This window comes from Ruditapes philippinarum, unplaced genomic scaffold (genome assembly GCF_026571515.1).
Source record: "Ruditapes philippinarum isolate M1 unplaced genomic scaffold, ASM2657151v2 ctg651_1_1_1_1, whole genome shotgun sequence".
Classification (NCBI taxonomy): domain Eukaryota; kingdom Metazoa; phylum Mollusca; class Bivalvia; order Venerida; family Veneridae; genus Ruditapes; species Ruditapes philippinarum.
Window position 1 is genome coordinate 205,919 of NW_026864800.1, and position 12,945 is coordinate 218,863.

Below are 12,945 nucleotides of genomic sequence, written 5' to 3' on the forward strand. Positions count from 1 at the left end.
AAACTCTCACTGATTATCATGCAAAAGTGAAATTATATAACAACTATCCTATTACGAGATAATACTATTAAATTTCAAAAATTATCATAGTTTAGTATGACGCAAGTACATGTATGTAACAAGGTAAATCTGAATGATATTTTAAACTCTTACAACACTAACGGGGATAGAGTCTGGCCAGCTTGCAAAAATCCATCCAAATGACTGCTCAACCCATAACCTGGCGAATTTCTTAAAGCAGCATGTCTCCTGAGTGAGATTCATAATAATTTTTCATGATAGTTTTGAAAATGTATTAAAATGTAAAATATTGAGAAGTATAGAAAGAAGATATTAATAAATGTTCACAGCACTACAATCCAAAGATTGCATTATGCAAAAATAGCCCTTACTGTGTCAGTTACGCAGATGAAATATGGTGAAAAATACTGAAAAATCAGTCATATATCGCACATAACATGCAAAACCCCTTAAAGGGACTCCACTGAGACATTTGAATTTTTTACATAAATAAGCTGGGGCACTTTAAACAGAAATATATGCAAAGATAGTTAAGAAATATACTGTGAAAATATACTGAAAATCGTATTTTTATGCTTTTCTTAGCCCTATTTGAGTGAAAAGCGTTTAAACGCTTTTTATTTTGGGTCATTTTTTTACAATTTGAATGATTATTCTGGAAAAACGAAGCGCGGGGGAATAATCTGAAATTTTGCACAAAGATTAGTGGTCTAAACCTACATCAAATGGTACATTAATCTGGAAAAAATATTTTCAGTCCCATCATGTCAAAAATCCTCAGTGGAGTCCCTTTAACAAAGTATTATACATTGCAATGCCAGGGTTTGTAGGATAGCACCCATCACTGTTCATCCAGTTGATGAGCTTAAAAAATTGATTAACTCTAACTTAAAGTCTGGTCTGCTGGCTGCAGCAGGTTCTACCCATGTGACCAGTGCGGACCAAGATCAGTCGGAACATTGACGCATAGTCTGCACTATTAATATTTCAATCAATATATATTTTGAAAGTTTCTCTTATAAATTAATGATGGTTTTGTCAAGACATGTCCATTTAAGATAAAATGCGCAGAAGGAACTAATTTATATATCAATATCATCACCTTAGTGCAATAACTGATTAACTAAATATTAAATTTAGAAGGACTTATTATGTTACTGCACTAAGGTGACAATATATGAATGTAAGCAAATAGAAGTTTCAAACTTAACCTGCACTGAAATTTCTAAAATGTGATAAACACGTCCATGCAGTATTCATAGGACAACAAATCGTAATCTCACCTCAAAAAGGAAGTTAGAAAATTCACGGCTACAAAAAAAACAAGTCATGAATGTGATGTCATTTTCTAATCATCTGAATTGAAGAAATCTAAAAAAGAATTTATCTAATGTATCAAAAAACTAAATAGGAAATAACTGATAAGATGTTCTGAATGACTTGTCATTTTTGTTGTTTTTCAGGGTGTTTTTTTCTTTAATATTTTCCAAATATAAGTTTTGTTTCTGATATTTCATCATGTTGTCAATTAGCTCTAGACTGCGTGACCCTATATAATGAGAATTATTATAAAGTGTTGAAATTTGTCTATGCATGCAATACAACATAAAATAAAACCAACTAGGTTGAGTTCTTATTTATGACCTAATAGAAATAAACAAAGCTTTTCCATTTCAGATTTTTTCAGATGTTCAGATAATTTCCAAAAAGCAAAATAGCAAAATATGTCTCATCTTTATAGCCAATGAGTAACTTTTTGGAAACTTTAACATGACATACAAAAATAAAAAAAGCTTTTGAAAAATAAAATATAAGTATTTTTTAGGCTTAATGGGCCTTTAAAGTTGAAACCTTTTAAGGTAACAATCATGGAAAGTTTCAAAAGCAAGGAAAATCCATTAAACACATTCAGCAGAACAGTAGTAAAAGTATAATAGAAAATTATGACTAAAACACAGAAAAAAGACCCTTTTTCTAACAAAAATCTACCAAAAATCACATATCTCTCAACAGAATCTTAAAAGTTTCGCAATGTTTTCTACTTCTTCTTCTTAAGACTGAGTTGTTAATCAGCAATAATTGTAAAGAACAAGTCATATGAAAATCATTCAAGAAGTTTTTCTGCAAGGTAGTTTGTTCTGTTTCCCAATCAACGTTGCTGTGACAACTTTTTGCCTTTAATAAGACACAACTTTCTTGCTTGAAAATCAATTAGAGCACATGTAAATCACGAAATACCAGCAAAATGAATGCACAAATCAATAAAATCAGGAAAATTTGTACCAATTATAAATTTATTCCATGACATAGTAAATTTAAAACCAAAAGATGTTTCAGCATGTCACAAAAACAAGAGGGCCATGATGGCCCTAAGGTCGCTCACCTGTATATAGGCCCCCCCCCCACTCCCGGGCCAATTTTTACCCAAGGGCTTTTATTTGTTTATTTGAACAGACTTGGTAGACACCCATAAGAAGATGTTTCATGCTTTTATTTGAACAAACTTTGTAGATATTTACTTAAAGATGTTTCATGCTAAATATCTAAACTCTAGCTATTTGGGTTTTTTCAAAGAAGATTTTTAAGTTTTTGCTACACACATATAAGGAAAATCAATGACCCCCCCCCCGGGCCGGGCCAGTTTTGACCCCAGGGCTTTTATTTGAACATACTTGCTAGACACCCATTAGAACATGTTTCATGCTAAATATCTTAGCTCTAGCTCTTTGAGTTCTTTAAAAGAGGATTTTTTAAGTTTTTACTATATGCATATAGGGAAAATCAATGACCCCCTGGGGCGGGGCCAATTTTGACCACAGGGCTTTTATTTGAACAAACTTGGTAGACACTCGTTAGAAGATGTTTCATGCCAAATATCTTAGCTCTAGTTCTTATGGTTCTTTAAAAGAAGATTTTTTAAGTTTTTACTATATGCATATAGGGAAAATCAATGACCCCCCGGGGCGGGGCCAATTTTGACCCAAGGGCTTTTATTTGAACAAACTTGGTAGACACTCACTAGACGATGTTTCATGCCAAATATCTTAGCTCTAGCTCTTTGGGTTCTTTAAAAGAAGATTTTTTAAGTTTTTGCTCTACACATATAAGGAAGATCAATGACCCCCCCCCCGGGCGGGGCCAGTTTTGACCCCAGGGCTTTTATTTGAACATACTTGCTAGACACCCATTAGAACATGTTTCATGCTAAATATCTTAGCTCTAGCTCTTTGAGTTCTTTAAAAGAGGATTTTTTAAGTTTTTACTATATGCATATAGGGAAAATCAATGACCCCCTGGGGCGGGGCCAATTTTGACCCCAGGGCTTTTATTTGAACAAACTTGGTAGACAATCATTAGAAGATGTTTCATGCTAAATATCTTAGCTCTAGCTCTTTGGGTTCTTTAAAAGAAGATTTTATAAGTTTTTACTATATGCATATAGGGAAAATCTATGACCCCCTGGGGCGGGGTCAATTTTGACCCCAGGGCTTTTATTTGAACAAACTTGGTAGACATTCACTAGAAGATGTTTCATGCCAAATATCTAAGCTCTAGCTCTTATTGTTCTTTAAAAGAAGATTTTAAGTTTTTACTATATGCATATAGGGAAAATCAATGACCCCCTGGGGCGAGCCCAATTTTGACCCAAGGGCTTTTATTTGAACAAACTTGGTAGACATTCACTAGAAGATGTTTCATGCTTAATATCTAAGCTCTAGCTCTTACGGTTCTTTAAAAGAGGATTTTTGAAGTTTTTACTATATGCATATAGGGAAAATCAATGACCCCCCGGGGCGGGGCCAATTTTGACCACAGGGCTTTTATTTGAACAAACTTGGTAGACACTCGTTAGAAGATGTTTCATGCTAAATATCTTAGCTCTAGCTCTTTGGGTTCTTTAAAAGAAGATTTTTTAAGTTTTTACTATATGCATATAGGGAAAATCAATGACCCCCTGGGGCGGGGCCAATTTTGACCCCAGGGCTTTTATTTGAACAAACTTGGTAGACACTCACTAGAAGATGTTTCATGCCAAATATCTAAGCTCTAGCTCTTAGGGTTGTTTAAAAGAAGATATTTAAAGATTTTTCTTTCGGTTGCCATGGCAACCAGAGTTCTGCATGGAATTAAATTCTTTGAACAATTTTTAAAGGTGACCACCAAAGGAACATTCCTGTGAAGTTTGGATGAAATTGGCTCAGTGGTTTATGAGAAGATGTCATTTAAAGCAAAAGTTTACGGACGGACGACGGACGGACGGCCGGACGCCGGACGAAAAGCGATCACAAAAGCTCACCCTGTCACTTTGTGACAGGTGAGCTAAAAAGGAAGTGTCAGAATAAAAGCATGCTTGACTATTCTCAGTAAAACAAGAGGGCCATGATGGCCCAAAGTCGCTCACCTGTATATAGGCCCCTGGAGCGGGGCCAGTTTAAACCCCAGGGCTTTTATTTGAACAAACTTGGTTGTATATGTATGCATGTATAAATATATATATATAAAAATGTATATATATATATAGATATATATAGAGATATATATATATATATATATAATATATATATATATATATATATATATATATATATATATATATATATATATATATATATATGTATGTATATATGTATATATATATACATAATATATATATATATATATATATATATATATATATATTTATATATATATATATAAATATATATGTGTATATATAATATGTATATATCTAAAAAAAAAAGTCAAGCTAATGAATGACCCCCGGGGCGGGGCCAATTTTGACCCCAGGCTTTTATTTGAACAAACTTGGTAGACACCCATAAGAAACATGTTTCATGCTAAATATCTTAGCTCTAGCTCTTTGAGTTCTTTAAAAGAAGATTTTTTAAGTTTTTACTATATGCACATAGGGAAAATCAATGACCCCCGGGGCGGGGCCAATTTTGACCCCAGGGCTTTTATTTGAACAAACTTGGTAGACACCCATGAAAACATGTTTCATGCTAAATATCTTAGCTCTAGCTCTTTGAGTTCTTTAAAAGAAGATTTTTTAAGTTTTTACTATATGCACATAGGGAAAATCAATGAACCCCCGGGGGCGGGGGCCAATTTTGACCCTAGGGCTTTTATTTGAACAAACTTGGTAGACACTCACTAGAAGATGTTTCATGCTTTATATCTAAACACTAGCTATCTGGGTTTTTTCAAAGAAGATTTTTAAGTTTTTGCTATACACAGTCATATAAGGAAAATCAATGACCCCCGGGGCGGGGCAAATTTTGAACCCTAGGGCTTTGATTTGAACAAACTTTGTAGACACTCACTAGAAGATGTTTCATGCTTAATAGCTAAACTCCAGCTATTTGGGTTTTTTTTAAAGAAGATTTTTTAAGTTTTTGCTATACACATATAAGGAAAATCAATGACCCCCGGGGCGGAGCCAATTTTGACCCCAGGGCTTTTATTTGAACAAACTTGGTAGACACCCATTAGAACATGTTTCATGCTAAATATCTTAGCTCTAGCTCTTTGAGTTCTTTAAAAGAAGATTTTTTAAGTTTTTACTATATGCATATAGGGAAAATCAATGACCCCCTGGGGCGGGGCCAATTTTGACCCTAGGGCTTTGATTTGAACAAACTTGGTAGGCACTCATTAGAAGATGTTTCATGCCAAATATCTAAGCTCTAGCTTTTACGGTTTTTTAGAAGAAGATTTTTTAAGTTTTTCTTATTGGTTGCCATGGCAACCAGAGTTTTTAATGGAATTTAAATTTTTGAACAACTTTGAAAGGGGTCCACCAAAGTTTGGTTGCAATTGGCCATGTAGTTTAGGAGGAGATGTTGTTTGAAAAGTTTGACGCCATTTTTTGAAGGACGCACGACGCACGACGCAAGACGCACGACGGACGCAGAGTGATGACAAAAGCTCACCTTTGAGCACTTCGTGCTCAGGTGAGCTAACAAGAGCCTGGATAAATGTATAACATTCATTTCATAATTCTGTCGAAGTCAATGTTTAACAAGGGTGCCATAGTCACAAAATACGCCCGTTTACGAAAGCTTTAGATGGAGATGGGGGCATTATGGATAAGTGTTATCTAGCAAGCAAGTTTTTATTCTTGGCACTGTGTTGTTAAATGAACCTTAAAACAAATCAGTAGGGAAGATATGCACAGGATGTGTGACCTTGACCTTGGTCGCAGGGACCTGAATTTTATGCATGGCACTCAGCCTCACAATGATGAACATTTGTGCCAAATTATATTGAAATCCCTCTATGCATGTAGAAGTTTTGCTCCAGACAAGCCTTTTTCTATGAGCTCTAACTGTGACCTTCACCTTTGACCTAGAGACTTGGTTCATGTGCAGGGCACTACGTCTCATGGTGGTGAACAATTCTATAAAGTAACATTAAAATCCTCCATGCATGTAGAAAATATGCTCCGGACAACATCTGGATATTTAATCATCTCCAGTGACCTTGACCTTGCAAAATATTAACCTAAATTAAATGTGTCACAACCTGTAGTCATGATAGTTACCATTTGTGCTACAATCCATCAATAAATGATGACTAAATGGTCCCTATACACATCTTCAAATTTTTATCTGAACTTTGACCTCTATGTGTAACCTTGACTTTGGTCGCAGGGATCTGAATTTTGCGTGCGACACTCAGCCTCACAATGGTGAACATTTGTGCCAAGTTATATTGAAATCCCCCTATGAATGTAGAAGTTTTGCTCCGGACAAGCATTTTTCAATGAGCTCTAAGTGTGACCTTGACCTTTGACCTGGAGACCTGGATCATGCAATGAGCAATACATATCATGGTGGTGAACATTTCCATAAAGTATCATAAAAATTCTTCCATACATGTAGGAGATATGCTCCAGACAAAATCTGGATATTTCACTATCTTTAGTGACCTTGACCTTGCATATATTGACCTTAAGTACATGTGTCACAGCCGTAGTCATGATAATGACCATTTGTGTTACAATCCCTCAATAAATGATGATTAAATCGTCCCTATACACATCTTCATATTTTTATCTAAACTTTGACCTCTATGTGTGACCTTGACCTTGGCTGCAGGGACCTGAATTTTGTGCGCGACACTCCGCCTCACAATGGTGAACATTTGTGCCAAGTTATATTGAAATCCCTCTATGCATGTGGAAGTTTTGCTCCGGACAAGCGTTTTTCAATGAGCTCTTAGTGTGACCTTGACCTTTGACCCAGAGACCTAGTTCATGTGCGTGACATGGCTTCTCATAATGGTGAACATTTCTATGAAATTTCATTAAAATCCCTCCATGCGTGTAGGAGATATGCTCCGGACAAAATCTGGATATTTCATCATCTTTAGTGACCTTGACCTTGTATATATTGACCTAAATTATATGTATCACAGCCATAGTCTTGATAATGACCATTTGTGTTACAATCCTTCAACAAGAGCGATCAGTAATCACATGTGTCGCCTCATGATGGCCAATTTCATGTTGGGACAAATTTTGTGACAGACGGACAGACAGACGGACAGAGCACAACTAGACTAACCACTTTGTACTGATCATTCCTGTACAGTTTGGATAAAATTGCACCAGTAGTTTATGAGGAGTAGTCCGGACAAGCTTTTGCGTATCTGGCAACACACAGAAAAAAACAGCTTTTTATCAAAGGGCCATAACTCGGCCAAAAATCATTCAACCGGAAAACCCGTGCAATATGTGCAAGGACTTGAGCTACAGATCAATCCTGTAAAGTTTCATTGAAACTGCATAAGTGGTATAAGAGAAGTAGTCTGGACAAACTTTAAAAATAAAGTTTATTTAAGGGCCATAACTCAAACAAAAATCATTGAACCGGAAAATGCTGACAATATGCACAACTAGACATGGTACTGATCATTCCTGTAAAGTTTGGATGAAATTGCACCAATAGTTGATGAGGAGTAGTCCGGACAAGCTTTTGTGTATCTGGCAACACACAGAAAAAGAAACCTTTTTATCAAAGGGCCATAACTCGGCCAAAACTCATTCAACCGGAAAACCCGTGCAATATGCGCAAGGACTTGAGCTACAGATCAATCCTGTAAAGTTTCATTGAAATTGCATTAAAGGTATAAGAGAAGTAGTCCGGACAAACTTTAAAATTAAAAATTATTAAAGGGCCATAACTCTGACAAAAATCATTGAAACGGAAAATCCTGACAATATGCACAACTAGACTTGGTACTGATCATTCCTGTAAAGTTTGGATGAAATTGCACCAGTAGTTTATGAGGAGTAGTCCGGACAAGTTTTGTGACGGACGGACGGACAGACGGACAGACAGACAGACAGACGGACAGACGGACAGACAGACGACGGAGAAGTGATCCCTATATGTCGCCACTACTCCGTAGAGGCGACACAATAAATGATGACTTAATGGTCCATATTCACATCTTCATATTTTTATCTGAACTTTGACCTCTATGTGTAACCTTGACCTTGGCCGCAAGGACCTGAATCTTGCGCGCGACACTCCGCCTCACAATGGTGAATATTTGTGCCAAGTAATATTGAAATCCCTCTATACATGTGGAAGTTTTGCTCCGGACAAGCATTTTTCAATGAGCTCTAAGTGTGACCTTGACCTTTGACCTAGAGACCTGGTTCATGTGCGCGACACTGCTCCTCATAGTGGTGAACATTTCTATGAAGTTTCATTAAAATCCCTCCATACATGTAGGAGATATGCTCCGGACAAAATTGGACGCCGCCCGCCCGCCAGGGGCGTTCCCATATTACGTCCCGTTTTTCAAACGGGCGTATAATAAAGGGTTATGGGCATTGAACAAAGAGACCTCCTATTATGCTCTCAAATAAGTGTGTGCAGTTTCAACCCATCGCCTTCAGCAGATTACGAGATACCAACTTGCACAGAAAAACTGTGATGCTGATGCCTAGGTAAGTAAAACCTATTCTTCTAATAGCTGAACCAAAAAACAATGCTAATTATCAAGTTAGTTTTTTTGTAAAGCTATGCCTGAAATTTATCACAGAGAAAAAAAATTACATCACTGAGTCTGTTAAATGTTTGTTATAGGGGTACATGTAAAAATCTTGTTAAATCTGACACAGTGACTTTTTTTAACTTAAGATAATGACAGTGCCCTACATTGCTTAAGTCAACAATTCTGATATCTCAGTTCAAGTTAATCATGGGGACATAAAAATCAACCCTTAACCTGCTGGAATGTTACATGGTTTGCCTTTGCCACCAGTATATAGCCAGGCCAGCCTGTATTTCATGCAGTCTGACCAGCCTCAATACAAATGATAGCTGAATATTTATATTTTCATATTAAAATCCCTTAAACTCAGAATGGACTGTTCCAAATTCAAAGCTAGACAAGTCCATTACAAAAATTAAGGAGGTTAAGGTTAAAATGTTGACAGTGCTTCTCCATGGTTATGATCATTGTTAAAGTTTCTTTTTATTAATGGCACAAAAGAATAATTCTTAAAAACATCAAAAGATCCACTTTTAGTCTCTAGAATTTTTTTAAATTTTATTTTAAGACTTTTCATACTTTTTGATATAAAATGTAGTACATATTTCTAAAGGATCAATTTGATGACAAATTAAATCTAGGAGTAAATAAACAAATTTTATTTTTAATTCCTTTTTTTTAAATGAAAAAAAAAGTCTCCTCGGACTGCCAGGATGTTGTTTAGAATAATTTGGATATTTACCAAAAAAAAACCATAGATTAAAAAAAAAAAATTTTGTTTTTAAAGAGGGGGTGTATTTATTAAGATAGGAAACTTTGATAACATTTTTTATTTTTTTACAACTGCTTATTGCTAATTTGCTTCAAAAACCAATATATTTGAACAGAAGAAAAATCTATTATCAAAAAAAACATTTAGTTCCCCAAATTTGCTACCTGAAATCGTCTTTTTTGTATAAAAATTTTTGCATCTCTTAACTCAATTATTTTAATACCCAAATTTTTAATACTCCGCCTTTTTACATATACCTTGAATAATGGGCTAATTTATGGTTTTTTTTTTTTAAAAACTAATTTTTACTTCCTTTTTTCAAAAATTTTTCTTGCAATCACTGACTTCTAAATTTTGGAATTTAAATTTAATGGCACCCTGTGTGAACACTAATTGTGCCTAAAATTATTATTTTACTCCTTTATTCCAAATTTGTTTGGTGTGTTTAGTACTATGTCTATCCTTGTTCAAGTGTATAAGTGTTTGGAGATTTCAATCTCACGTCTCAAGGGTCTGAATCCTGTAACAATACTGAATTATCTCATGTGAAGAAAATATCCTGCCAGCTTGCATAAGATGGATAGGTCTGCTTACAGGCCTTAATTTGCTTGAAATTATGCAGGGAGGTACAAAAAAATATCATAAATAACAATGATGATAATAATAAAATCATCATCACCATAATCATCTTTACTATAAGTCAAGTAGCATAAGCAGCTTATCGCTAATTAAACAAAATAACAAAAATTAAAGAAATATTCAAAAAAGCTGCACCTTATATTTCTTTTATTAATGTTATATAATTCATTAATGAATATATCACTTATCTTTATGCACTTTCAGCCTGTGTACAATATTTAAATTTTCAAATGTGTGAATTACATTGAAGATATGACACTGAATGCATTATTAATATAAATGTATATAAAGATGCTTTTAAAATGGAGAAAATTAAGATATTACTATTATCATTAGCCTATTGCCTTTCAACTGACATTGAATAAATATATATCAAATCTTAAACCTATTGTTTACCGGGTAGCACATTAACAACAATGTAAAAACAAATCATGTTGACAAATATTTTGATAAAAATATATTTAATAAATAACAGATGTGAATATTAACAAGCACTCATCTCAATATATATTTGAAATTACAAAACTGAAAAGTTTTACCTGAAAATTCTATTTGACACATGTTTTGAGGTCTTACTTTTTTATCTTTAGAAAGCCTAAATGATCTTTTATACAGGGAAGTCCAAGCCCGGGTCCACTGGCTTTGGCTTGCCCAGCTATAGAGTTTAATAGACTACATAAAAAAATATTATGTGTGTATTTAAAGAAAATATTAGAATAAAAATATAAAGATATCTACTGTATACCTATCAGAGAAATTGTCAGTGTCATATCTAGTTGGAGCCGCCATGTTCAATGTAACATAATGATAATAGGCGGGGTATTCCTATAACGGAACAATCACAACTTTTGGGCTTAATAATAATCGCTTAGGTGATCCAAGTAAAAACTCAAATGGTGCATGAAATATTGAATGACTCTGTTAAAACAGAATGTAAAATAATAAAATTAATCCGGTCTCCCTAATTACCGACAAGAACCGTCAGGAACCGACAAGAACCGACAAGAAGTAAAAATGGGAAAATACGAATTAATTTCACTTATTCATCATTTAATAATTACAATTCCTAATATCTTTTACATAAAAAACATAATTAATTCGTTCTGAACCATGTTTATAGGCAAATATCTATACCGACAAGAAGTCAGTCTCAGTTTCTCACCGTCAAGAACTCGGCCATCTTCGTACCATTGATATTACATTAAGAATTTGTGTACAAGTGTTAAATCATAATTTATTTTTATTAAGATTATGTTATATTATAAATAATAATTATTATGTTAAATGTATTCTAATTCAATTAAGAATATCATCATTAATGAATGATGTTATGAGAATATTCGTGGATACCGACAAGAAAGTTTCATTATTGCTATCAATGGCGTACATGTAGGTTTTAAATGTGTTCAAATAATTTATTGTCGGTCTATATTCAATAAATAATTTTAAACATTTCGTTGTCATTGATTACAAAATATCCTGCATTTAGGCAATATTTCTGTACCGACAAGAAATGTGTTCATGACTACCGACAAGAAATGTTTTCATGTCTACAGTAGCGACAAGAAATAACAACTTTTTGCACCTTGTAAAAATTGTTGAAAAATAAATCTGTTTCAAATTTACACTGAAATAAACAGACACCAATAAAACTCAGAAAAATTTCTTCCTAAAATTATTTTTTTTTTTTTTTTGTGAAGTTTTGAGGTAGATTTTACTTTGCGTCAATTCTAGACGATAAAATCACCTAATCTGTTGACGACATCGCGAAAACAAATGACAAAATAACCTTATTAAAGTTTTAACTGAAATAAATGAAATAAGCTACATACCAACACCACATTTCTTCTTAGATGGTTTCCATGTGGTATTATCCATAGTTGTCATTGAATGTTACATCACAAATATAAATGTATTTTTATTTAAATTTCACTTCCTCTTTTAAATGTCAATTTCTTGCCATTCTTGTTTTGATCACGTGATGTTACGCTTGATATGTTTTGGGCGTAGATGTACCAATTATTTTCCGACTTGGGTTGAACACCCCAAAACATTACTCTCCTTTCAGCTCTTAAAACATTAAATAAAACAGAATTTCACTTAAACAGGCATATCGATTTAATTGCATCAATACACACTTCTCCATTTTATATCCGGCTGTACTGTACCAGTAGGCGTATCTTAAATTACTCTGAACAAAAATTTATAGTAGTTCGACGAAACCACTCCCAACGGTATAAATCGCGTTTACCAATATATTCCTTTCACACAGGCACATGCAGTTAGCAGTGATATAGATCGTTCATTTTTGTAAATTGATATTCTTTGCTATTTTATTTCTACATTTTTTTATTTATTTATAATTGTTCGTTTCGGAAAGATATTCTGGATTTGAAATCATCAATATCAGAATAATTTCCAGACATACCAGTTAACCCATTTCTCCATGAGCATTTTGTGAAAAAATGGCTGTTTTCATTGAAAAGCCTCCTCTAACATGTTCA

At 34.0% G+C, this 12,945-nt stretch overlaps 1 protein-coding gene across 15 annotated transcripts in view; it reads right to left on the bottom strand.

Moving 5' to 3' along the window:
• LOC132726843 (dedicator of cytokinesis protein 3-like) overlaps nt 1-12,448 on the bottom strand; it is a 146,569-nt gene extending 134,121 nt beyond the window's left edge. For 13 of the 15 annotated variants that reach the window (XM_060712223.1, XM_060712224.1, XM_060712235.1 and 10 more), the window contains exon 1: nt 12,274-12,447. In XM_060712223.1, coding sequence (XP_060568206.1) covers nt 12,274-12,328 — 55 coding nt within the window. In that variant the 5' untranslated portion in view covers nt 12,329-12,447. Of the gene's footprint in view, nt 1-12,273 lie in introns of all 15 variants that reach the window. The other 2 variants (XM_060712222.1, XM_060712220.1) reach the window with 1 other exon arrangement.
• Between the last annotated feature and the right edge of the window lie 497 nt (nt 12,449-12,945).